Source organism: Papilio polytes, unplaced genomic scaffold (genome assembly GCF_000836215.1).
Source record: "Papilio polytes unplaced genomic scaffold, Ppol_1.0 DF823177.1, whole genome shotgun sequence".
In the NCBI taxonomy this organism is placed as follows: Eukaryota; Metazoa; Arthropoda; class Insecta; order Lepidoptera; family Papilionidae; genus Papilio; species Papilio polytes.
This window is the reverse complement of record NW_013526027.1, coordinates 2042691-2068465: the sequence shown is the minus strand read 5'-3', so window position 1 is coordinate 2068465 and position 25775 is coordinate 2042691. Positions and strand designations below refer to the sequence as shown.

The following is a 25775-nucleotide window of genomic DNA, read 5'->3' as shown; positions in this document are numbered from 1 at the left end:
CTGACTTTATCTTACAAAATGCAAGGGCACTTTTTATCCACATTATTTATAAGCCATAATTACAGTATGTCGTAACTAATTCAACCTTCACCTGTAACAATTATTAATTACATCACAAAAGTGTGAAAGAATTTACATTCTCATGAAATACACAAAAAATTTCCCGGTACTTTCATACAAACGAAAAAACATCAATGTATAACAAAGTATATACAGAAAAGAATAATTTATGTCCAAAGTTAAGAAATTTAAATATTTTTTGCCTCGAACAATATTGAACACTCAGTTACACAACATAGTGTCATGTATATTTTTTTGTTATAATTTGCCATACTATGCCATTTTATAAATGACTAGCTGTTGCTCGCGACTTCGTCTGCGTGAAATTAAAAAATATAGGCTATGTTACTCAGATAAATTACCTCTCCAACAGTGAAAGAATTTTTAATATTGGCCCAGTAATTTTTAAGTTATTTCAATACTCTCTTTATAAAATTAGTATAGACTATTTTTTTATAGTAATTAAGGGATTAAGAAAGCCCGTTTATAAAATTTCAATCAGAAAAAGGTCAAAATAAATAAGAAAATGAATATTGTTGTATAATTTAAAAAAAAAAAACATCTTTATAACCTTATTATGTAACAATGACGGCCAACCTCCATTAATGGAGAGGCACTTAAAGAGAGAGAGATGTAACAATAAAAATTGTGATTTTTCTTATTCTTATTCTAATTGTCCAGTATCTTTTTATTCAATCTTAATCATAAAACAGAGAGCCCTGTAACCAACCCCAATAATAAATATTGTGACTAAATGTCCATTTTCAGTTCTAAATTCAGATCAATAAGAGTGGAGATTTTTTAGCCATTTTTGTTATTTCTTAATTGTTAAATGGAATGTTTATAATGCTTCAATTCAGTAACTATTTAACATTACCACAATAACTATTATCTTAGTTAAGTTTATATTTCTATACAAGTGTTTCAGGTATGGAAAACCTTCTAATCAAGTATCAGGCACAAGTGAATTGTCTTTATAAGTGTAGATAACAGATTCAAGTACTCTTGTCATATAAATAAATGGATAATTATTATTGCTTATGCAATTAAATTATAATATTTCCAAATGACAAAGTTAATTAATTTAACCATAAAATACCAATAGTTTCATATATAAATGATTTGTATAAAATATAACTTTAAACCATTGTAAAATCTAAAACCCTTTGGAATAAATATAATGTAACAAAAATCTTAGAAAAACTATAAATTCATTTTAAATTTAAAGGACTCCCTTTCTTGTCTAACAAATGTGATGTGACAACTTCTGGTCCTTTGCCAACTTTTGTGTGAATGACATATTTTATTATATCCTTGGCTTGTGGCTGTATAGGAAATGATTTTAAAAATTTACTATCACCACCATCTACATCACCTAGTCCTATAACAAAATCATGATTAGACGTAGGGAACAAGTATTTAATGAGTTTTAAAACAGTAGGAACTTCTTTATCTAGAAGATATAAGCATGCATTTGGACCAGCATCAAATGTATAAGCCACTTTCAATTCTCCACACATATCATTGTAAGCATGAATTATTTCAACAACCTTGTGTGAGACATCTGTCATATAAACACAAGGTGGGTAAGTATCGAGACAGACTGCATGGAATTGGTTACTATCTTTCATAGTCAACTCGGCAAACTTAGCAAAATCTTTCTTCAAAATTGCTTCACTTATCTCTTCAGTTCTTCTTGGGACAGTATATTTAGCTCGATACTTTAATAAATCTGATGTATTCACACTATTCATCATACCAATTGTTGAACTTGTATGCTTTTTAATATCTGATACAACAAGTATCAAAGCCTTCATTTCTGGCCAGTGTGTAGAGTCTGCAATCTGTGTCGCTATAGAGTCACTGCCATCTGCATTAACACCAGCATGCCAACGCACAAAACCACCGAATACGCTTCTACAAGCACTTCCTGATCCGATTCTTGCCAAAACACTGACGTCTGTATTTATTTTGTAAAGCTTAGCGAGAGCCGTTACCAAGCAAGCATAACCCGCTGCCGACGACGCCAATCCAGCCGCAGTAGGAAAATTATTTTCCGAACAAACACGAACTTTCCAAGAAAGAACAGCGTCATCGACACTTCTTTGAGCGGTAGCTATCTTTTTAATTTTGTCCAAGACATTCACAAGACGTGGATTGGAGAACGATGTCTTAACTCCGTTCAGCCAAATTTCATTCTCGGTAAATTCCTGTCGGAAACACACTGATGTTTTTGCACACATAATACTTGTGTCTAAAGTAGCACTCACAGAATCATTAATCGGTAAAATTAGTTTCTCATCACGTTTACCCCAGTATTTTATAACGGCAATGTTAACAGGGGCAATTACAGTAACGCGATCCATTTCATCCATAGTAAAAATATAAGTTTACAAAAACGTACTCGGCGAGCGAGCGAGGCTAAAATTGCACACCGAGTGAAATAATAAACTATGAAATGAAAATGAATAACTCAGTCCAACCCCGCCAAACTCGACAATGCGAATCTGACAGTGACAAATTGCTGGCAGCTGGCTGACAAGTGACATTGACAACAACCTTTTTTTTTATTTAACACAGCACCGCTGTCCAGACAAATGTATTTAAGTAACAGGTCCAGGGTTTTTCTACTTTTAAATTGTGACAAAATATAAGTTTAATTTAAACTTAAAGTAATACTCCTCCCTCAATTATCATTGTTGTAATTTTATTTTTTGGAAATCGTGCAGCAGTGTGTTACAAATATTGAAAATGCACTAATTAACGAAAAGGGTAAACTGTTCCATATAAAAAACGCACAAGTTCTCGCAATAATAAATGAAATAGTTAAAAGTAAATAACTTTTACATCTTATAATCCTGTTTATTAATAGTTTTCCTTAAAATTGTTGGTATGAGTAACGGTCTGACTAGGACTGCCCTACTCCAGTCCAGTGTTGTCAGATTTCTCCGTACAATTTTAAGTTTAAGATATCAACGCTGCCATTTTCGTTTTGTGGCACGGTTATAGCGGCAGTCAAATTAATAGACTGTTAGAAATACCGAAATTCTATCTATTTATATGATTAGTGGTATAAACATTGTTATATTGTGTGTTTTTGGCCAAACGGATTATCAAGAACACAGTTCAGTGTATTCAATACGTCGAGTAATTGTTGACTTCCTTGGGTGGAACGGGTGAGTGTACTGCTTTATAATATATTTAACTTATTAACAATATTTCAGTTGTGTCATAAGTTTTAAAAACATTTTATATGTTAGGTCACAACTGTTTAATTATTGTACTTGTTCTATTTCACTGACTACGAGAAAAATAGTAGTCTTAAATTTGAGTATTAAAATGGGCGTAGTGAATGTGATGAGTACGATGGCTTATCATTCATAATTTCATTGTTGTTCGTGTGATATTACAAACCAGCTTTAATTGAGCCAAGTTTAATTAGCACACATTTACCTTAATTTTGACAAAATGTGTGACAAACTGACATTCCATATTGTTTAGTTTTTAAAACCATCTTATAAGAAACAAAAATAAACAAAGTGGAAATAATTCCATTTTTAAGTGTATAACACATTTTATAAAAACAAATGAGTGTTTAAAATGAAGAATTAAAAGCATTCAATTCTGTTTTTCAGATTTAGTTAGAAATTAGTGTTATATGTAGGAAAAGTATGACTTTTTTATATTTTGATTGCCATCCAAAAGGAAGAGGTTTTCATTTTGTAGAACTGTCACAAGGCTAAAATGAAGTTATATGAAAATTTAATTGAAAGTATATAGGAATAGATGTTACAAGTTACATACTAAAGGGCAGAATGCCTTATAATTAACATCTATCTGGAGATGTATGAATGTCGATGAGGTGTAACTCTGCAAGCTGCAAGACTATTCCTGAACTGACCACCATATAGACATCTGCCTGTGGATTAGACATGAACTGTAATATTGTAGGTCATATATATTATATAGTTATTGCATGTGACCATGCCAGTACAGAGTTAAAAAAAAATAGTAAGTAGCATATGTCTACAGCATATATCTTCTACATCATCTTCTTCTGTGAGAAATGTTATTGTGGTTTGTTTAGTTGTTTTGGAGTTATAGTTACTAAAATCTAAACTTTTGCATTTATAAAAAACAGTATGGCTTAGTCATCTTTTTAATTTGGATAGGCTATGAAACATTTGACAAGAATGTATAGGGAGCTGGTGATAAGAAACAGAATCGAAAGTTGTAGGTTATTTAACATTAAAATACATTAGTAATGAAACTGCTATAATGTTTAAAAATATTTGGATCAAGCTGCCCATAGTATGTATTTAATTGTTAAATGGGTTTTATTCATGACCAAAGGTCTTAATGCAAAAGAACTATGTATCATACCTTGAAAAACATTACCATTTAACTTCACATGTGTTTTGTTTCTGTATTATTTTACACATACTTTATATGTAATATTATAAAGAGGAAGGATTCATATTTTTGTATGTATTGACATAATTAAAAAACCACAAGGTTGATTTCAAAAATTTTTTCACCTTTAGAACACAATGTTATTGCTGGGGGATGTAGCCCAAACTAATTACTATTTTTTTTAATTTCCTGCGAACCAAGTAGCAAGCAACAGCTAGTTAATAGTAAAATGAAACTCCAAAATAAAGATTAAATTTAACAATATGTTAACAAAATAGTAACTGTCTCTTAAATAAGAGATAATCATTAAATAGTGTAAGTTAATTCAGAATCTCTCAGTTATTTCATTGATCCAAGTGAAAGTATTGAAAAACATTAGTAACTTTTTTCATAAATCATATGAGAAAAATATATTCCAAAAGTACACTTTATCAAATTTCTTTATTTAATAATAAAGAAATCTCTAATTAACATTTAATTTAGGATCCCATAAGCTTATTGATAGATATTAAAAAAATATTTATGATTCTATTTACCCTGTTTCTTCTAAGTCTTGACCTTTCTAAGGCAGGGCCATTAGTAATTCAAGAGATCGCATAGGAAACAGTTGGAAAACTAGGCTTTATCTAGATACGGCTAAACTCGACGCGACGCTTCCCTCCGGAAATCGTTAGTCTCTATTTTACGTATTCTGAATCTAGGCCGATGGGATATTTTTATACCATAAACAAAGTATTGCAAATGTATTGTGTAGAGGTTTCCAATTTTTCCTTCTTCAAGGTGGACTTGACCTTGACTCTGAATACTACGCGCGGAAGACAAGGGCGGATCCAGCTTCGGCGCCAGGGGGGATCACATAGTCGTGGTCAAGTCAAGAACTTGACAAAATATGCCAATATATTTTGTCATGCTCAGGTCATGTCATGATCATGACCCTCATCAGGCTCTGGAACCGCCGTTGGCGGAAGATCATTCTGGGAAAGGCTATCGGAAAGTCCTATGTCTGACAATGCACGGGTACTGGCTGGTTATGATGACTAAGAGCGTGTAGCAGACCTAAAACTAAACTATCGCACAACTGTTTAGTCTTGCTTTGATTCCTATGAGCTTATATGGAAATGCGCATACTACTCGTTTTTAGTTGTGAAACTAAACAGTTGAATTGGCTGCTAAACAATCGACAATCGCCCAATAGTTATGAGATATTTTAGTTAAAGGTGTGCGCCCGCTCTTAATATTTCTGTAAAAGCTGGTACCCACGTTATTTTAGCTATAGTATACCATTTTAAGATAGTCTTTATTAAATTCACCTTCACTTCACTTATAACATATATACAAACGGCGCCAATTTCTTACTTCATATGTTACACGGTTTCGTTGACAATAGAAACTGAACTTTATGGTATTGTAATAAGAAACTTTTTATATTTCAGTGTTAAAAACATGTCATTATCTTTGAGTACGTAATCGGCGCTAGCACCATTTAAAATGGGGACTATGACTAATAACTCAATATTTTTGCTGCACCTTAATACTTATTTTTTTAAAATCACATTTTAAAGTTAAACTAGCTGTTGCCCCCGTCTTTGTCTACGCGATATTAAGATAAAAAAGTAGCCTATAATATGCCCGTCTATGTCAGCTACCGTTCACTGAAAGTCCGGTCACATCAGTCCAGGTGTTTCGAGATTATCTGGTACAAATGTGGCTTGCAGACAGACAGACAGGCCAATAATCTTTTAATGCGATTTTTCTATCAGCAACGCAAATAGAAGATGATGCTTCTCGAAATATGGATTTTTTCTTTCGATATTGCAGACACTCCAATTTTATTATATGTATAGATAATATTAGTTCATTATAATCAACCTCTGCTAGTCCATATCAACCGTTAAAAATGAGTTTATATTTAGGAAAGCCATATCTTTTATGACTAAAATTTTATTTGTTAAAAAAAGGCGGGTTATTCCTTGACTAAAATGTTTCATTTTAACCGACCCAAATCCTAACAGCCAGCTTTAATCAAGTTTCTATTCTTCGTGTCCCACTGCGCTATTTGTACTATGATACTAGGCCGAGTATTATTCCAATGGGAACATTTACATATCTTTAAGAATTCAAGCTTCATTGTTAACACTATAGACAGGATTTGGGTTTCAATGTGCGCGATGCCTTCAATTTATCGAAAATCACTAAAAAAGTGTACACAAAATTAAAAACAATAAAGCGCGAGTGCATATTACAAATGCATTATTAGTCAGAGATCTATGATTTGTAAGGATCTATACATACATTTTCGGTAACGTTCAGCTTTGGATAATAATTCTACTTATACATTAGTCTTCTCGTGCTCGAGCGCCCTATTATACTCCAGTGCAATGTTAATTATCCTTGTCCTTGTTTCCTTGTTCAAATTTTGTAATTACGTTTATGAATGTATCGCACAAGATACGTCAACAATGTTTACGTATTGTGTTATTCTCCTATTGGCGTTGATAGGGAAATAAATTAATTTTATCTCTGATATTTCGGTCGGATAGATAACATTAACTTTTAATAAGGTTTGATTGAATATGTAATGAATTGTTCGTTCGTTTTCATTCATTAGTCTAAGTTAAATTCGTTTTTTTTTTAAGTAAAAAATGTTACATACTCCGGTGGTATTTTTGTGCAGACTCGAAATAAATGATGAATAAATCGTCGCCAGGCATTGTCTCGTAAGCGAGGGTTTGTTAAAGGGTACCTGACACAGTTTGTAGCGTATTCACTAGACGTGTGTAAATCAACTTTGTACCGGCTCAAAAATTCACCTCACATGTGCACCGCTGAGCGACGGCTCAACAACTAAATTGGCAGCTCACGGCTCAACGCGTTGTACTATGACAATGGCCAGGCGAATCATAATCTATGCAGGAACAAATTGAGCTAAGCTGTGAGCCGATTCAGTGGTCTGACGTTAACCCTGATCTGACTGCAGCTCATTAAGATTGTCATTTCCAGACAAAATTTAAGAAGTTCTATAAATCAAGAAAGATCTGGAGTTAAAGGTCATGTATTCTTAAGGAATAAAACAACAACACACTTCTTAAACTATTAATTTATGACAGCATTCATGAAACTTTTAAATGCGGCGTCAACAACGGGTGTGATGTTCTTTGCCGGCTTGTTATCAACTGTTAACCAAATAGATCCGTTGTCTCCGTCTTCGTGCATCTTCAAAATTACTTTGACTATAGAATCAACACTATAACAAGAGACAAGAAATTTTCAACGATCGCAAATTTCTTTTAACTTGTTCTTTTAATTCACAACATTTCTGTATTTATACAGCCAACTCTTTGTTACAAATACTTCGATTGTTTGCCAACGCCGCGGTTGGATATAAAATTTTTAAGTTTCTCTCCGGCTTTTTCCCTTTTTTTCAACTTTTGTAAGAGGCGTGTCCGTGGGTACCGGACACAGAGTCAGTATTCCTACACCAGATTGCTCTAATAAGTTAGCCTGGAAAAGGACAAACATAGAGATGGTTACTTGTGAATCAGTAGAAAATATATCATGTAATTTTAGTTCAAACTGCTAAGGCCAGGTACACATTCCGCTGGTCCTAGGTCCAAGCTGATAAGTGTGGACGGCGTCATATAAAGACGAATGTCAATATATCGTCGGACGCGAACAATATTGCGGGCCGCCATAATGTGAAAATTGAAATAATATACCTACATCCGATACCCTTGTCGTTTCTGTAATACTGTCGTTCCGACCTAGTGTGAACGTGGCCTAGTGGTGAATTTTACCAACCTTATTTCTACAGGAATATGGGAAAAACAACTGTGAAGTTAATTTTAATTGTACGGCATTGTACATCTATTTAATTTGCAATACACACGGGAAATCATCGAACACTGATCATCCGGTGACATCACGTCCATAAATCTATCCGCTCAGTTGCACTTTACTGTTGCAATAATGCAACGATCTTTTTTATATGTTATTACGCGAGTAACCGGTACGCAATATATTTTACATTGCTAACTATAGAAAAAATGGAATGTAAAGTGTTAATTAAATACTTAAATGAAGTTCTACGAGCGCGTACTCTGAACCCGTTCAAAAGATAGCTCATATAACCTTGAACCATTGAGTTGCGGCTCAACAACTAAATTAACAGTTCATGGCTCAACACGTAGCAAACTGTCCAGTGAACTTAATTCACGCAAATACTTCCACGCAGGTACAAATAGAACTGATCTGCGAATCGGTTCACTGATCTGCTTCACCCATGCGATCCCATCACCAATTCCCAAAGTCCAAGTAAAGGTGAACACACTGGTCCACGGAACACATGGTTGGGCCCCGAGGAGGCGTACGATTGGGATATAAAGGGAACAATAGAAGAGAGATGAGGGTTTTATTAAAACAATTAACATTTTAAAACGAGAGAAAGTTTGTAAAACTGCATTAGTGTGTGTATACATATCACGTTGACGTCACACATCTTCCTCCAAACATGTGGCGTCGCTCATGAATCCAGTGTTGATCTAAATGTCAATAGTCCGAAATTTGGCAACGACCTCCTTGAATGCTGCGGTAATACAGTCTTGGCCACCATTCCACCTAGACTAAAGTAAAGATGTGGTCGAAGGATGCGCGTAAGCTTTATAAATAGTAAAAGTAAACGTTATAAACTCCTTAGCAATAAAAATCTCGCCATAGGTCTGTAGCTACGCGGCATCTGCTACTCGTAGTTTGGGATATCAATTCCCAGCCAGCTTGCATCTGTAAATTATAGTTTTTTTTTTAATTTAGAAGAAAAAAGTCACCCTTTTAAATTATAGTTATAAAAAACATGGCTGCGCTCAACGATATTTGAAATATAAATTTTAATAGCATTCTCTCGTAAGATGAAATATTGTAGCAAATTTTTTACTTAGTACTAAACTTTCCATTGACCTATAATTTGTTGTTGAAGCTACAAGATAAAAGTAATCAATGAGTTTTAGGTACTGCGTTAATTTTTTTTTAACTTTAATTCCTGCCTCAATTAAGCCCTGGACTTGTAGCCTAAACGATTGTACCTATTTGACCACTGTGGTGATTCTCAGTTGGGAGTTTTTAGTTAATTAACAGTGATATTAACTACTGTATATACAATTTCATTCACTCTCAACACGTAAGGAACATTGTGTACTGACCTTTAGTACAAATGATCATTCAGTCACTCACTGTGACTCATTTTTTTTTAATGAATGAGTATGATCAGATCTATTTTTAAATACAGAAATATTTTTAAATTCATATTGGTTGTTGCGGGAAGTGTCGCTCCAGAATATCGTTTCAATTAGTATGAGAGTGCGAAAGAGTCGCGGGAAATTGTAGCCCGCATCCCGCCGCTTCCCGCCACCGCGCCCGCTCTCCGCGCTCTTAATTATTTGTACGCAGATAAATGGAAGAGTGGTCTGGCTGGATTAATATTTACCTTTTTTTAATGCCTGTACATCATTTAGTCATAATCGGCCACTCGGCACATTTACAACTCTTTTACCAATATAAATAACAGATTTTAATAATAATTGAATTTTGAAAATAAAACTAAAAACCTAGTTTAAGATTTTATCTAAATAAATTTTACATTGTAGGTTCCACCAAGGGGCTCGAAACTGCACTGAATTAGACAAGATTGGTCCCTAGTGTACAACGCTGGCTGAGTGAGGATTGCTTTATATCCAATGTGCAGGTTTCCTCATGATGTCATTTGTTTATTTAAAATAATTCGTGACGTTAAAATGTCGACTAAACCTTTTTACAAGCGGTATTGCGGGATTTCGAAACGGCACAATAGCGAACCGATCGTACCGTGGTTGAATATAAGTGAGCGGGCGACCGACAAAGGTCAGGTTAGCGATCAGCTGACTACAGGACGTCGACGATTTTGTTAGCCTCAGCGCTTATTGTTATTGTTCTATATTGCGTAGGTAGGTTTTTAAGGTCCATTATTAGGGTCACAATCTTTCTATTACTATAAATGCGAAAGTAACGATGGATGGATGGATGTTTGTTAGCGTTTGTAACCTGAACGGATCTCGATAAAACTTGGCACAGATGTAGGAACACATCGGCATGTAGCCTATGTGTTCCTGCAGTTCTTTTTGCATTGTTTTTTAATTCACGCGGACGGAGTCACGGACGAAAGCTAGTGCTAAGTAATTAATCGACATAAAAAGAAGCTGTTATTGTTATTAAACAAGAAATTTTGTCTTGTATTTGTAGAGGAAGATATATTGAACAAATTAAACTTGTAATACCTGTTATGAATTTGTATAGGGTGTTAGTTTGCGGGAAACACAATTTAATCAATAAGAAAGATCTGCATTGCGATCAGTTGGTTTTGGAAACTGGGGCACCTATGCATTCACATGTTTGGTCTCAAGAGAAATGCTTGGCAGCTATCATTCGATTAATCGAATAAAAAAGCCGAGACATCGATACCCGAATGAGGCAATAAGAACAAACGGTCATTAAACGATTCGGAACAATTCATGCAATTGGAAATGTATGAAATACTGTTGAAGAAATGAAAACCGTAACATGGTCAATACCGGTAACGGGGTCGATTTCGTTCAAAAATGTTGCGTGCTCGTAGATTGTCGCGTGAGATCTGACGCATTTAAGTTTATTAATCCACCGATATATCGAACATTGTTTCCGAACGATGTTATTTTCAATATTCACCGGTAAACGGTTTATCGTTAACTAAACGGTAACGTATCTTATTGAGAGCTAATCGATTTATTGCTAGCCCAGTTTATAAATAATTATTAGGTTTAATTCTAAAGTGATTTTTATAACTAATTTGTTATCAATTAAAATTGTAAACATTTCCATATTTTTATTGTATTTTAAGATGTAATTTTCCCGCCATTATCTCAATAAGCCATGGAACGTTCGTACGTTAACTCAATATAGACGATGTGTTTTTATACTCTAGAGAGGTTTAAACTTTTTTACATACAACTAACGACTTGTAATATAGAAAATAAAAATCCTTTGAAAGTAAATATTGATTTATCAGTTTACATGATTTCTCTATCTTTATATCATGCACAACAATAAATATCTACTATATTTGTCTAGAATTATGACGAAAGATCATGTCATTCCGAAAATAGAGCAGTCCTAAGGTAGGTAACATACCGATCGTTTTTCTTTCTATTTCTAAATAAATAGGCAGTAGAAAAAGATACCTTATACGTAGAAATTCGCACTAGTGCCTTACAAGCGTGTGAATAGCCCTTAGCCTGGCTTCGTTTGGTTTGAGCGCAAAAACTCGACACGCGATCGGATCGGTAAGGGCTTGGATACAAGCTAAGCATACCCTAGCTCGATCTATGCGTAGGAATCGGTGAAAGCGTGTAGTCGCTTTGCTTACCATGTGTGTAAAATTTAATAATGTAAAGTGAGAGTCATGTCTATTAAGATACATTCTTGATTGTATATCAATATAAGGGGGGAGGGGGAGTAGTTTCTTGATATACAATAGGGGGGGGGCAAGAAAATGGTCAAACGGCTACCCCTTCTTCCTTCTCCTAGCGACGGCCATTGTGGTAGTGAGGTTTTATTTTAAAAAAATTAAACTAAACATCTGTTTTGTATATGCAGCAATATTAACTATTCTACAGTCATTAAGATTTGAAATTAACAGTATTTAGTTATGTTTCAATAATTAAAAGTAAATATGTTTAAAACAACGCAATAAATGTATGTTCTTCAATGCTGCAAGTAATGATGTAATCATTACTTTTAGCGCGTTATTTCGTAACAAGTAATCGTCCTTTATTTACTTTGTTGATGTAATGATATAACTCAAGAATTGGTCGTTTAATTTTCCAATCAAAATATATCATGATATAATCATAATTTTTTTTTATTGAATTGTTTTGTCGCAGAAAAATATCTAAAAGTAGTATTACGAAATAAAAAAAGTTTTTATTTCGTAATTTTCTACATACAACATTATGTTAGTTTCGTGTGTTGTGTTAACTAAATAGGTTTTTTTCGGATTATTCCATTAGTCAGTTTTTTACTATTTTGGTAAATTGTAAATTTATAAAAGCTTGACTTCACGGTTGCAGTTAATGTTATCAAATGCAGGATGAGGCCAATCGTACGCCGTACAGAAATAACTGTGTAGATTACGTAACCCTGTGTTAACACGGCCAGTTTTGGAATCAGCGAAATATATTTAGAATTGAACACAAAATGGGTACATTTTTTATTTTTCATGTTATAATTTATATGATAGTGATGAACCAGGAAATGCGAATGACACATCCAAGTTTCAAGTGATAAGAATTGGGATTGCAAATACAAAATTAGTTAATAACTAACACATATGGAATTATAAAACTTTTACGACTTCTAGACGAATTTTAGGACAGTGATATGTTTAATTTTTGATTAGACCTAGTTGAGATAGTTTATAGTTAGTTTAAAAAAAACACATAGAAACACCTTTAGTGGCTACTAAATGTCTGAGATTTCAAGAGTGGCAACCCTAGACCATGTATGATATGGCTAATGGCTCTGATGCAGTTTGTCGCAATGCAGGCCCGGAGTTGAAACTCTGTTACATTATACTTGGGATTTGGCACGACTCTTATCATCTTGATGTATTAAATTACATCTACATTGATGGAAACGCTAAAAACTTGATAACCGCGGGCTTCCACTGTGGTAAGACCTGTAACTGTATTTATCTCAGTTTTCTCAAAGTAAATGAGAGGGATAAACATGTTTTTGTATGAGTTGTTAGACAGTATAAACTTATGGTAACAGATCCTTTTTTCTGAGTACTTTTTAGCGTATTTTCACCTAACTTTTAGTAGGTCCCTTCTTAGTAAAAGATTGATGATGAGATTAATCCACCAAAATCGATCAGCAGCTTAGTATTGCAGTACATAGAGGTTGGTATTGGATGTAGTATATATTAAAACGTCGTTAACGTCTAACTGTACTCGCGTTCTTGTAATCGCATACCATATTAAAATCATATGTTCAAAGGTATTCAAAGCATATTTGAGTACATGTGACGACAAAGTTCTATATGTTTGAGTTTCTATTAAATATATATGACTATTTTATTCCATAGCCATGGTACTAGGAAACAACAAAACGAGGATAAACATTATGTAGTTATAGGGAACAGAGAAACAAATAAATTTTAACAAGTTCAATGATTTTGAATCCTGTTTTAATTAATTACTACATGTAAATGTTTTTGTTAAGTCGTGTTATTTGATCAAAGGAAATGTTAGATTTAATAAATAGCGTGTAACTAATACGAAGTTTATTAGAGGAAAGCTTTTTACAAAGTCCTACATTTATCTATACTGGTATACAATTATAATAAAGCGTAAATACTCATCTCTTTGTTGCCAAGATGTTGGCAATTACGGCATATTTTTGAATAATTCTTATTTCAATAAAAAGCCCTACACTTGCGTCACGCTTTAGGCTATATATTTAAACGATATTAAACTTAGGGGGTAAACATTTTGGATAAAAACCTTAATGTGGGAAAGAGACCATAAGTTGCTGCCAACATCAAGGAAGCAAGGTTGTCATCATATCATGTCATTTTGACATTTGTAATTGATAATTTGACAAATGTAAACAATAAAATAAAATTTTTATAATTTCACGCGGATGAAGTCGCACGGGAACAGCTAGTGATGAATATTTTATTAATATAACATATTTCATTTAGACGTTTTAAATTTTGTAAACACTTTCAAACTTAACACTTGAAATGATAAGTTGTTTCGCGTTTTTTTATACTTTTCCGGTTTTAAGTTCATTCAACTGTGATAATTATGTCGATATTATAATTTTTAAATATACGAAATCTGTTAAAATTTCTCTTTATACTTGTTAATTGGATATGACTGATGTATTCACTTTTTAATTTTAATTGATGACAAAAACATAAACGGATAGAAAGCGTAGCGTAGTTTTATTGTTATAGCCTAACTGCGATTATAAAAGTGACCTAGAGGTGCTTCAATCGGCTTCTTTATTAGATCACTGTATGAAGGCAAAGTTAGCTCTGTTTTTTTTTTCGCGATATGGCGAAGGTGCTATTTCATCGGTCCAGTCAGCCTATAATAAGGAATTCTGTATTTTTGAACTTGGAAAGAGATAGATGGAAGGTAAATGGTCGCGTGAAAGGTGATAATCTGTAAAGGAATGACGGCTGCAATGAGGAAAAGATTAATCTACAAACTCGGTGATCCGACCCCACGGTAGTAGGATAAGGACTGGGAGACGATGATGACTGTTTCCTGTAAATATTTTATTTTGTCACCAACATGTCCTTAACAACACTGAAGACAATGTTGTTACATTGAAGGCAATGTTAAGACATGTAGGTGGACAAAGAATATGTCTTGTAGAGCTAAAGGACAGTTGTACTTTTAGTATAGTAGAAGATGATGTTAACGCTATATTCGCAACCTTCATTTTAATCATTGTAAATAATGATAATCCACACACCGCTGTAGATAATACGTGAGTGTGTTTACTAATACGTGGCGGTACTACAACGTAGCAACCAGCACGATCACAATACGCGGGAATACTGTCCAATGAGATTGAACCCGCACATGTTATGATATATCGCTTTTGTATTCATTGTAAAATATTGACACTGCCCACTAGCTGGACCTATTGCAATGACATTTTGTAATATTTTACTCACGTCGTGTACTGAAGGTACAGCGTCTTTAATAAGGCATATTGGACATGTCAATTACCATTAATATTTTTACGTCTGACAGATTGTAAGCGGTCTTTACAGCGGGCACACCTTTGACTAAACTATCGTCAAAAGTGAAACTAACTATCATAACTGTTCTGTGATTGTCGATTGTTTTTCAGCCAATTCAATTATTTAATTTCGTAACTATCATATCGCGACTAAACAGTTGTGCGATAGTTTAGTCAAGGTATACGCGATCTTAAAATACGAATCGTAGTTTGAATGTATTCCACCGCTTTACAGACAAATATTTGAAAAACAAACATGAAAAATAATTTTATAGCTTCCCTGGTGCCGTGAATATGTCCTACCAATCATCCAAATTTGTCTTGTGGCTTAGGAAATTTTTAATAGTACACACTAGTAATCCGGAATAACTTAATCAAACACGACTATTCGTGTATGACAATAACATCAAAGAACGAATGCAAAATAAAAAGGTTGTACAAATTAGTGCTTTCCTGGTTTTCACTTCCCGCCATCGGTTCCTCGTTGTTAATTGTTAATTATTATCATCTATCGGCCCGACGTGAGCGAGCCAAGCGTAACGATATGCTGAGAATTATGAATTAACTATACGTTTTCGTTACTACGTTTTCGCTCATATCGTGATTATTAACGTTATCCGATACATAACGCTGATATCTTATATAGCATTTAGCAATATTTAATTACAATATATGAAGTTTTAAATGGAGATATCCGCGTTTTGAAAAGTCGTATGCTAAAATCGCATCGTCTTGTCCAATGGACGAAGTCCGTAGACTTAAACTAGGCTAGTTATTGAGTAAACAGATTACTATCTGTCACTGATACCATAGCTTTTTAATGATGTAAGAATTGTTTAAATCGGTCTAGTAATTTAATGAGTTATTTTAATACATGCAAAAATCCAAAAATACAAATATTTCCTCTTCATAATATTAGTATAGATATATATTAATTGACGTGTGTTGTATTTCCAGTGATGCAGAGTAGGTAGCCGGCGGCGCCGCAGCGATGCCGCTGCCGAAGCGCTGCGTGGAGCCGGTGCACGTGTCGCGTGGCACGGTGCCCGAGCGGCTCGCGGTGCCGTCCGAGCTAGAGGCCGTCACCAATGGCACGCTCGCCAACACTGTCAGGTACACCACAAATAATAACAGTTTTAACATGAATCTATCTATCTATACATCTATGCAAGTAATAAAATTGGAGTGTCTGTTTGGAATATCAACAAAAAAATTCAAGATTTCGGAAAGATGATGTATTTGCGTTGCTGATATCGAAAATCGCATTAAAAAAAATGTCTGTCTGTCTGTCCGCAAGTCGTGTTTGTTCCGGGTAATCTCGGAAAAGGCTGGGCCAATTTCGACCGGACTTTCACTGGAGGGTAGCTGACATAGACGGGCATATTAGACTCTTTTTTTTAACTTTGGGCAATCCATTTTTAAATGACGGGACTTTGACTGATAGCTGGTGATTTTTCTAAAAATCTAACGAAGTTTGCGGCCGACAGCTTGTTTAAATATATTAAAGCCATTAATGTGGCCTAAAGTCCAAGCGATAGCTGTCGAAAACATAATTTGATATTTGTACTTCATGCTAGCTGTTCTGTGAGATCCCATAAGTATAGGTTTTAATCGTAACTGGAACCAACGGTACTAAGACTTGTTACCTGACTCAATGTGGGACCATTTGCCTCATAAAGTATAATGCAATAGATGCAATGACGCATAATTATTGCCCTTCCATTATTCCTTACGATGTTGACACAATACTCATAACCTAGTCAATATGTAACTATTTTTTTTCTTATTTTTTTTTTGTTTTATTAATTAGAATGAGTTTTTATTATTAAATTAATAAGTTAGTTGTTCGTTTGTTCCACATTTACTGTAAACTAACCGTAATGTTTTTTTCCCTAAAAATTTATACCTATAAATAGATTTTTATTATCATTCTTATGTCTTATAATTTATTTCTTATGTGATTGTATAAAGTATCTGTTGGTGTACTTTATAAATAAACTAGCTTACGCCCGCGATTTCGTCTGCGCGGAATAGAAAAAAACAAAAGTGAATAGTCTATGTGTTCTTCCAGACTATCCTCTACATCTATATCAAATTTCATCTTAATCCTACAAACTTTAACAAACATCCATCCATCTAAACTTTCGCTTTAATAATATTAGTATGGAGTATGAAATATGATAAATATGTAACATTATATTAGACGAGGAAATAATTTGCATGTTTGACAATTTACAGGCAGTTGTCTTCACTTTCGAAACATGCGGAGGATATGTTTGGAGAGCTGACGCGGGAAGCAACAGATCTAGCGGAGAGGACGAATATATTGCAGGCCAGGATAGACCGGCTGGCTATCAAGGTCACGCAATTAGACTCGGGCGTAGAGGAAGGTTGGTATCAGATATAAAACGAAAGCCAAGTATAGAAATGCCATTAGCCTGATGGTTAGTAGGGATTTCTGATCATGTGGTCGAGGTTTCGAATTCCGACTGTTTCAAACCATACACTGGCACAAGTCTAAAGTTTTGTTTGAATGGTACAAGAAATATTAATAAATCAACAAAAATACTTGAGTTATTTCATCGCTATGTTTGTAGCTTGCGAAATAAGGCAACTCCTATAGCCGCCTAACTAATTCACCCTTAAGATAAATGCATTTATCCATCAGTCTTTTCTTCTATACGTAATAAACTATTTAGAAAAAATATATTAATCTATGTTTAGTTTACTATCCGTTTCAATGTTTAAGAAAAATTAAATTACAATATTTTAATATTAAAACGATTATTCCAGTATCACTACAAGACATACAAATGCGCAAGGCGTTCCGTTCGTCTCGAACATTCCAACAGCAGCTGTTTTCTCGCGGCTCGATGCCGTCAGCGATGCTGGCGACGTACGCGCGCTGCGACCGCCCGCCGCCGCTTGAGAAACTGAACGAATTCCGCGACGATGGCCGCGATGCTCGCAAATTCTACACAGATCCGGATTACTTCTTTGAACTGTGGCGACGGGAAATGTTGCAAGATACCGAACGTATACAGCACGATAGGGGGAAGAAGGTATGAGTTAACAATCTTCAGTACTTACCAGTCAAAACAGTATATGTTGCTATATCTTGATCCTATTACAATTTAAAATCAACATAGCATTATGTTTGTTGAGTAGGGATGAATCAGATGTAACAAGAAGGATGTTAGTTATGAATGTGGAGGGGTACATCAGTAGAGGTAGACCTAGAAAGAGATGGATGGATTGCGTGAAAGGTGACATGATCAAGAAGGGAGTGATGACTGAGATGACGGATGATAGAATGCTTTGGAGGACGAAAACCCGGTGCACCGACCCTACGGGAGTAGGATAAGGCAGGGGAGATGATGATAGCATTATGTTTGCAAAAACCACGAAAGTTTAAAGTTACATTTTCCTCAATATTTTGTTTAATAAGTCCATTCTTATAAAATATGGCTAAGTACTTAGTATATTGTGTGCAGGTGCGGCAGCCGCGCAGTGGCAACGCGGACGGGCGCAGCACGCGGCGCGTGCGCACGCCGCACTCGACGCGCGAGCGCCAGAAGGCGGAGGCGGTGACGCGCGGCGAGCACATCATGGCGCCCAGCCAGCTGCGGCACTACAACATAGAGACGCACTACCGGGAACCGTTGTATCAGAGTATGTAATATTAACTACTAGCTTTCGCCCGCGACTCCGTCCGCGTGGTATAAAAAAAAAAAACGTTAGAAGTCTATGTGTTCTTCCAGACTATGCTCTACGTCTATGCCAAATTTCATTGAGATACGTTCAGACGTTTAGGCTACAAACTAACAAACATCCATCCATCCATCTAAACTTTCGCATTTATAATATTAGTAGATTTACACTTATTTTACTGTTATATCTACTTCCATGTATATTCCAGGGACCTATCAACCTAAATCTATAATTCTCTGCTATATAGAAGTGGAACTTTCATAGAAGAGGAGAGAACATGCTGGAATTTGACTATTTTTACTCTTATATTCAACAGAATATTTTTTTCATTGTTATGAAACTCTTATGTTCTTGGAAGTACAGAAACATGAAATTATTAACAGTTAAAAACAATACTTAGTTGTAAGTGAATTTAAAAATGTTTTAAAAACACGTAAATGTGTAATTACCAAGTTGTAATTTGTTTGAAATTAAATTTATTTTTATTCTATGATAGGTCTGTTCAAACCATTATTTTCTTTCGCTCTTGTATATAGCTTGTGAATTTTAGCATTAATATATTCCAGCTACGAATGTGACGGACGGCGGGTACAGAGCGCCGCAGAGCCGGCCGCCAACCTCGCAGCCTGCCAGACCTAACTCCATTGAGATTGAGAACCAACAGAACAGGCAGCCTCGTCTCACCGGCAATGGACATGGTTAGTACAACGAATTTCAATTATTAAGAAAGGAAGAAATTCATTTATTCGTAAGAAAGAATTCATTCGGCATGTGTTGCATTGTATATCAAACCGTCGGTTTTCAATGCGCCCTAAAATAGGAGAATGCGTAGTTGTACAGAAGAGAAGAATAAAAAACAAGTACTTAATATTACACTCAGAATTAAGAAGTAAGTTTTTTAAAAAAATTAAGAGGTAATATTTAACATTGATTAAAATTGAGCTTGGTTGTAAATTAAAGAAGTCAAATAGGTGATTTTTTTCATTCTTATTATTTGTAGACATGCAAAAATAAATAAGCGTGTTTAAAAAAAATATCGGACGTTTAACTTGTGTTATTGCAGTGGTGGCTGAAGAGAGTCCATACGGGACCGCGGAGCCGATCTACGGCGGCAGCATCGCGGGCACGCCGCGCCGCGCGCGACCCTCCGTGCCGCCCCCAGCACCCCCCGCACCCCCGCCAGACGAGCCCGCACATCTCACACCCACGAGGTAAACCAACACTACATTATAGTTTCTTTATAATATGAGGTGGCAAGCTAGCAAGCGACAATCCTACAAAATAGCGTAGCGACCGCTGCCCATAGACATCCGCAATTGCAGACGTTGCCTACCCTTAAACGAAGGAGGAGACGCACATAAAGAGGATATTTCCCCTACCTATGCGTTTCCGCCGCCAAATCTACTTTTCCTTACCATCTAGCCCTTATAAGAAAAGGGTGGTAAGAGAAAGGGGTTTTAATAGTGCAAAGAAAATATGACATCTGTCAATGTCATTCAGACCTAGAATAGTGCGCCATTCTGACAGGAGTTGGTGGTCTGAGTTTTTGAGTTAATTAACAAATATATGAATGTCTAACAATAGTAACAATTTTAGTGGAAGCACTAGTAGTGATAGTTGATTCGTTAGGTGATTCTAATATTTCATATGTACGACCAGGTCGGCGTTACCTCCTCCGCCGCCGCCGCCCGAGGGCGCTTCGCCCCCGCCAATGATCAACGGAGCCTCGCCTCCGCACCGCACCGCGCTCGACGCACATCTCGATCAGATGCATGCTGTTATAGGTAAGTTTGAAACCGTTATAAAATACAATATGGAAAATAATCGTTTCTACTTGTTATAAGATAACAAAAAAAATTATTTGAAACAAACCAACCATTGACCTAAAAGAAATAAAATACAATCACAATCATTCTCGTCCGGCCAAAATGCGACCGGAGTGTTGTGACGTCGTCACGCAACAACAAAAGTTCTCAAAGTTATCAAAAATCAAAAAGTGATTAAACTCGGCCATAACTTGCTTCGACCAATAGCGTTACGTTTTAGAACTCGACGAGGGAATTTTAAAAAAATAAGTTTTTATGATTAAAATTCGCTACTAAAGCATTTAAAAAATCTTTATAGATATGTTTTGTAATACTAAAATTTACGAAATAATTATTTCGTTCGATTTGGCGGCATGTACATTGATTATTAATATTATTTTAAATTAATCCAGGGCTGATGTCTACGGAGGAGCCGATGAGCCCCCCGCCGCCGCCGGCGCCGTCGCCCCCCGCGCCTCCGCCCGCGCCCCCCGCGCCCGGCGACCGGCCGCGCCCGCCCTCGCCCGCCGCCCTGCTGCGCGGCGCCTCCGCACTCAAGCCGCGCCCGCCCGCCGCGCCGCACGCGGACCCGCGCTCTGATCTACTCAAGGCCATTAGAGATGGTAACATATTACTTAAATGCTTATATGATATACAGTGGCTCTACGGGTTTTTTTTTTATTATTATATATCAACCAGCGTTTGACCACGATCCCACTTACACTTAAGTGAAGATGTGATCGACGGTTGTACCTTTAGTTTTCAAATTATTGTTAACATTTAGTTTGTAACTAACTTTTGTCTGCAACTTTCACGCGGTATAGAAAACTTAGTAAGTAGCCTTTGTGTTTTGTTCCAACATGTGTGCCAAAATTCATCGAGAGCCGTGAAGCTGAGGCCGCCCTTGCGAATATATCTTTGTCAAAAATTGACGAAACAAAAGTAAATAATTTTATTTTTTGGTATATTGATGCAATTATTTGTTTTCGTAATAGGTATCAAACTACGCAAAGTAGAAAAGCGGTGCGACGAGAACACCGGGCGGTACGACACGCTGCGCGGCGCGCCCGCATTCCTCGACGTGGCATCGATCCTAGCGCGCCGCGTCGCCGTCGAGCTCAGCGACACCAGCTCCGGCGCTGACTCCGACTCTGACGACTCCGACCAGTGGACTGAGCCGCGAGCGTGACGCCGCGCCTCGCCGCGCCGCGAGCCCGCGCGACCCCCGCCCACGCCGCCCCCCGACCCCCGCCCACCGGACCCGCACCCCCAACACCCCCCACACACCGGCGAACATGTACCCATCAAAATCAAGGAAAACGAACAGAACACGGCACGCGAGCAAACGGACGACGAGCAGAAAACAGACGAATGTTATGTACGAAATTCCTCATTCCTCAGTAAGGATATCGAGGCGAAGAAGGCAAAGGAGAATTTAAAGCGAGTTATTTCGCCACCCGCTAAAAATGTAAAGACGGAGAAAGAAAGTTCTTCTCCGCCCAAAAGTATGTCGCCATTAAAGGCGTCGCCACCGAAAGGCGTATGGCCACCAAAAAGTGGGTCGCCACCAAAAAGCGCTTCGCTACCGAAAAACGAATCGCCACCGAAAAGCGTATCGCCACCAAAAACTGTATCGCCACCAAAAACTGCATCGCCACCAAAAACTGCATCGCCACCAAAAAGTGCGTCACCACCGAAGAGTGCTTCGCCACCCAAAAGTGCAACGCCACCAAAGAAGGTACCTCCTCCATTAAAGGCCGATGCCAACCTGAAGGAATCTCCTGTATTTAAAGCTCTCACTTCTCCGCCATTCAAGAGAGAATCGCCGATTTTAAAGAATGAGCCGTTACAATTGAAAACATCGTCATCCACTTCAGTTAGTGAAGTGTCCCCTATTTTAAAGAAAGAACATTCATTACCTACAAAGAAAGAAATCGTTACATCGCCTCCCGCATTTAAGTTAAACAGAAGTGATTCAAAAACTGAGGCAAATAGCATTCCACTTAAAGTGATAAAAAATGATGCCATAGAAGTCAAGGAAAGTCATATTAAAACAGAAAATATATCTATTGCCCCGCTTAATGAAACTGTGAAGACAACTGTAGAAAATTCAGATGTTGAAAATAAAAATAATGACAATGCAAATAAATTGGAAGAGTCAAATGGGGTCGGGGATAAAATTAGAAAGTTCGAGAAGGCGGCAGAAGATGCAAGTGCTAATGTAGGTAAATTGTCTAGACCGGGCTCGGTGCGCGGGAGACCTAGGACCGAGCGCCTCGGTTCTGATAGTAAAGAGGAGTTCCCACCGCCAGCAACGCCATTCAAAGATAATGTATTCTTTGAGCTGAGTGCACAAAGTGGGAAAAACACGCCAACAGAAGGGAATCATACAACCCTAGAGCGCCAGCACAGTATAACTAGAAACTCGGTTAATTTACTAAAATGGCAGAAAAGTGAAAGCAATTCTATTGAAGGTGATAAAGTCTTACAGAAACCGGAACCCCAAAAGATAATAAAACCGGAATTCAAACCGATGCCATCTCCTGTCGATGTGACCATCAGGTCGCCTAGTCTAGGAATTAAAATTCCCGAACAGTTCCCGTCGCAGGGCACCGCCTTCCGTAACGTGGCGCCGCTCGACACAGCCCGCGCTAGAGACATACACAAGATCAACGAAGACACACAGAATAATTTTAAAACATGCAAATTTAAAAACAAAGAGAAATACGCCGTTAGTAAAGGATCCAGCTACTTCACACGGGGCTCTGAAGAAATATGGCTGGTTAAGAAAAAAGATATAGAGGAAATCGAGGAGAGAGTATTAGATTCGTTCCGTAGAGCCGGGGGGACTTTATGCGGGAGGAGTGAATCGATGCGTCCATCTTCCGATAGTGGACAGAGTGCGTCCTTTTCGCACGCCACTATGGGAAGGAATAAACGTCAGATGTACGTTAGAAGCGAGTCCTGTGATCCGCAGTGGGCGGGAACTAGATCACAGACATTGAAACGTCAATCATCAGTTGCTTGTACTTGTGGTCATGATAAGAAGACGCGAGCTAAGAGCGCTGGTGCGGAGGCGAACCCTCGTCCGCGCTCTCGTTCACACAGTGATGAGAATAATCAATGCCACGTCCTGGATAAATACGAAACCCTCGTATAGTGTTTTAGCCCGCCCTATTCCATGCACAGTGAATTGTGATAGTGTACACGGACGGGGCAATTGTGTGTGTGTTTAATGGTGCAGTGCATGGAATAATACATGTCATACATTCACATAAGTTTGATGTATTTATATGCTATTAATATTTATTGTTTGAGCAGTGGTTTATGGCTTATGAACGTTTGAAGTGGATGAGTTTAGGCATGTTTGGATGTACCAAAAATAACGATAAACCAGTAGTACGAGATATAGATGTAGTTAAGTATCTACTCCCATTTTATAACCTATAAATGTTGGCATATGTATTTTATTTGTCACTTATGAATGGTCTTTGTATGACTTACAGTGGGCTTTCACTACCAAATATCTCATACAAATGCCTTTGTACTAGTATTTCGGTACGCCTACGTTTATAATTAAGTCAATTATGTTTTATCTATCATAGCTATTTTCATATTGAATCTAGACCCACCTAAGCACAATCTATTGAATGGTGCTTCGCTTGTTGGAATTATGTTTGTCTTGAGAACAGTCTCTTCATTAGCGGTTGTGAAATACTGTTTTTGAGATTTTATATTTTAAATTGATATGTTATAATGCGTTTTAACAATGGAATACTTTATGCTTTATTAAAGTTGCTAGTCTATGATTGAATTGAATGGTTTATTGTCCTTTTGGTGACATTTTGACTATATTGCCGAGAAAGTATTCCTTAGTGTGGGTTTCCAATTGAAAACATGTGTAAAACATATTTTTGTCGATTTTAAACAGATTAAAAAATATGTTTCAATATAAATGTTACTAAGTGGAATTTCACAGTTAACTTTAAAGGTTTCAATACATAGATCTGCCTTTTTCTAAATTTACACATATGTAAAATTAATGCATTTTTATAATAAACGCATTTTCATAAGTAACTCTCATTGCTATTTTTTTTATATTAATGGGAAAAAAATCATTTTCCACTCATTGATATGATTGTGTGTTGAATGTTTGTATACTATAATATTAAATTAGCATTTTACATACATTCCATGTATTCCCAATGGCCTGTCTATGTATTTAAATCTATGTCCTAATTTAAATCACATGTATTTTAGATGAAAGTAATACCACGGGATTGTCTACTAGATCTAAATAGATATACATAGTAAATAAGAATACTGTTTTTGTAATTTCATATGTGAACTGCATATGTAGTGCCAATTGTATATCACATAATCCTTAGCTTCCATTACGTATTCATCTAAGAAATCAGAAACATTGACATACTCTTATTTTTCTATTTTTTTTTACTTTATAAACAGTAGCTATGGTTAAAAAAACGTTTGCGTTTTATTCATTCCAATTTAGTTGCTGAAAGTTGAAGCAACTATTTTGCATAATGTTAAGCAAATATTTAAAAGGAGCAACGAACATGTACCAAATTTTTGAATGTAGATGTATAATCTATATATAGAGTTAAGTTATTCCTTCATTTTAAGTGTGAAAATCTATTTAACACCTTCACTGCCTCCCTTCGAGTTGAATGAAATTCGTAGCATTGAATGTGTTATGTCCGAAGTAGGTACTCTGGTCATCACAAGTAATTCTGGTTTAACAACATAAGTAACATTTAACCACTAATGTATATAAAAGTTTCTCTTTACCTTGAAACTAATTGACCCAAGAGTCTCCAAATATAAGTTAAATCATGCAATTTACTCATCTTTAAATGTATTATTTGTAACAAGGTTTTAATACATAAATAGGTCATTTACTTTTGAACACAACAAAACCTGTCTTTGTTTTTATGGATATCGATT

The 25775-nt window shown here is 36.2% G+C and overlaps 3 protein-coding genes across 3 annotated transcripts; 2 read left to right on the top strand and 1 right to left on the bottom strand.

The window, feature by feature from the left end:
• Window positions 1-575: 575 nt before the first annotated feature.
• LOC106105093 (diphosphomevalonate decarboxylase) lies at window positions 576-2571 on the bottom strand. The gene has a single exon (XM_013285320.1). It carries the CDS (start codon window positions 2433-2435, stop codon window positions 1272-1274), a length of 1164 nt encoding a protein of 387 aa, XP_013140774.1. The 5' UTR covers window positions 2436-2571; the 3' UTR covers window positions 576-1271.
• A 430-nt stretch (window positions 2572-3001) lies between these two features.
• LOC106105186 (wiskott-Aldrich syndrome protein family member 3) lies at window positions 3002-22063 on the top strand. The gene is made up of 10 exons (XM_013285443.1): window positions 3002-3236; window positions 16252-16407; window positions 17533-17684; window positions 18088-18356; window positions 18789-18966; window positions 19572-19703; window positions 20069-20216; window positions 20665-20789; window positions 21224-21433; window positions 21806-22063. Exons 2-10 carry the CDS (start codon window positions 16286-16288, stop codon window positions 21997-21999), a joined length of 1530 nt encoding a protein of 509 aa, XP_013140897.1. The 5' UTR covers window positions 3002-3236; window positions 16252-16285; the 3' UTR covers window positions 22000-22063.
• Window positions 22064-22317: 254 nt separating this feature from the next.
• Window positions 22318-23970, top strand: LOC106105073 (serine/arginine repetitive matrix protein 1-like). Its single transcript, XM_013285299.1, has one exon. It carries the CDS (start codon window positions 22318-22320, stop codon window positions 23968-23970), a length of 1653 nt encoding a protein of 550 aa, XP_013140753.1.
• Window positions 23971-25775: the final 1805 nt, after the last annotated feature.

What these genes read in the sequence shown, in the direction of transcription:
- LOC106105093 (XM_013285320.1), bottom strand. Translation starts at nt 2,435, where the DNA reads ATGGATGAAATGGATCGCGTTACTGTAATTGCCCCTGTTAACATTGCC.
- LOC106105073 (XM_013285299.1), top strand. Translation starts at nt 22,318, where the DNA reads ATGTCGCCATTAAAGGCGTCGCCACCGAAAGGCGTATGGCCACCAAAA.
- LOC106105186 (XM_013285443.1), top strand. Translation starts at nt 16,286, where the DNA reads ATGCCGCTGCCGAAGCGCTGCGTGGAGCCGGTGCACGTGTCGCGTGGC. An exon ending in TCTCACCGGCAATGGACATG is followed by an intron (nt 19,704 to 20,068) that starts GTTAGTACAACG and finishes GTGTTATTGCAG; the next exon opens with TGGTGGCTGAAGAGAGTCCA. An exon ending in TCAGATGCATGCTGTTATAG is followed by an intron (nt 20,790 to 21,223) that starts GTAAGTTTGAAA and finishes AAATTAATCCAG; the next exon opens with GGCTGATGTCTACGGAGGAG.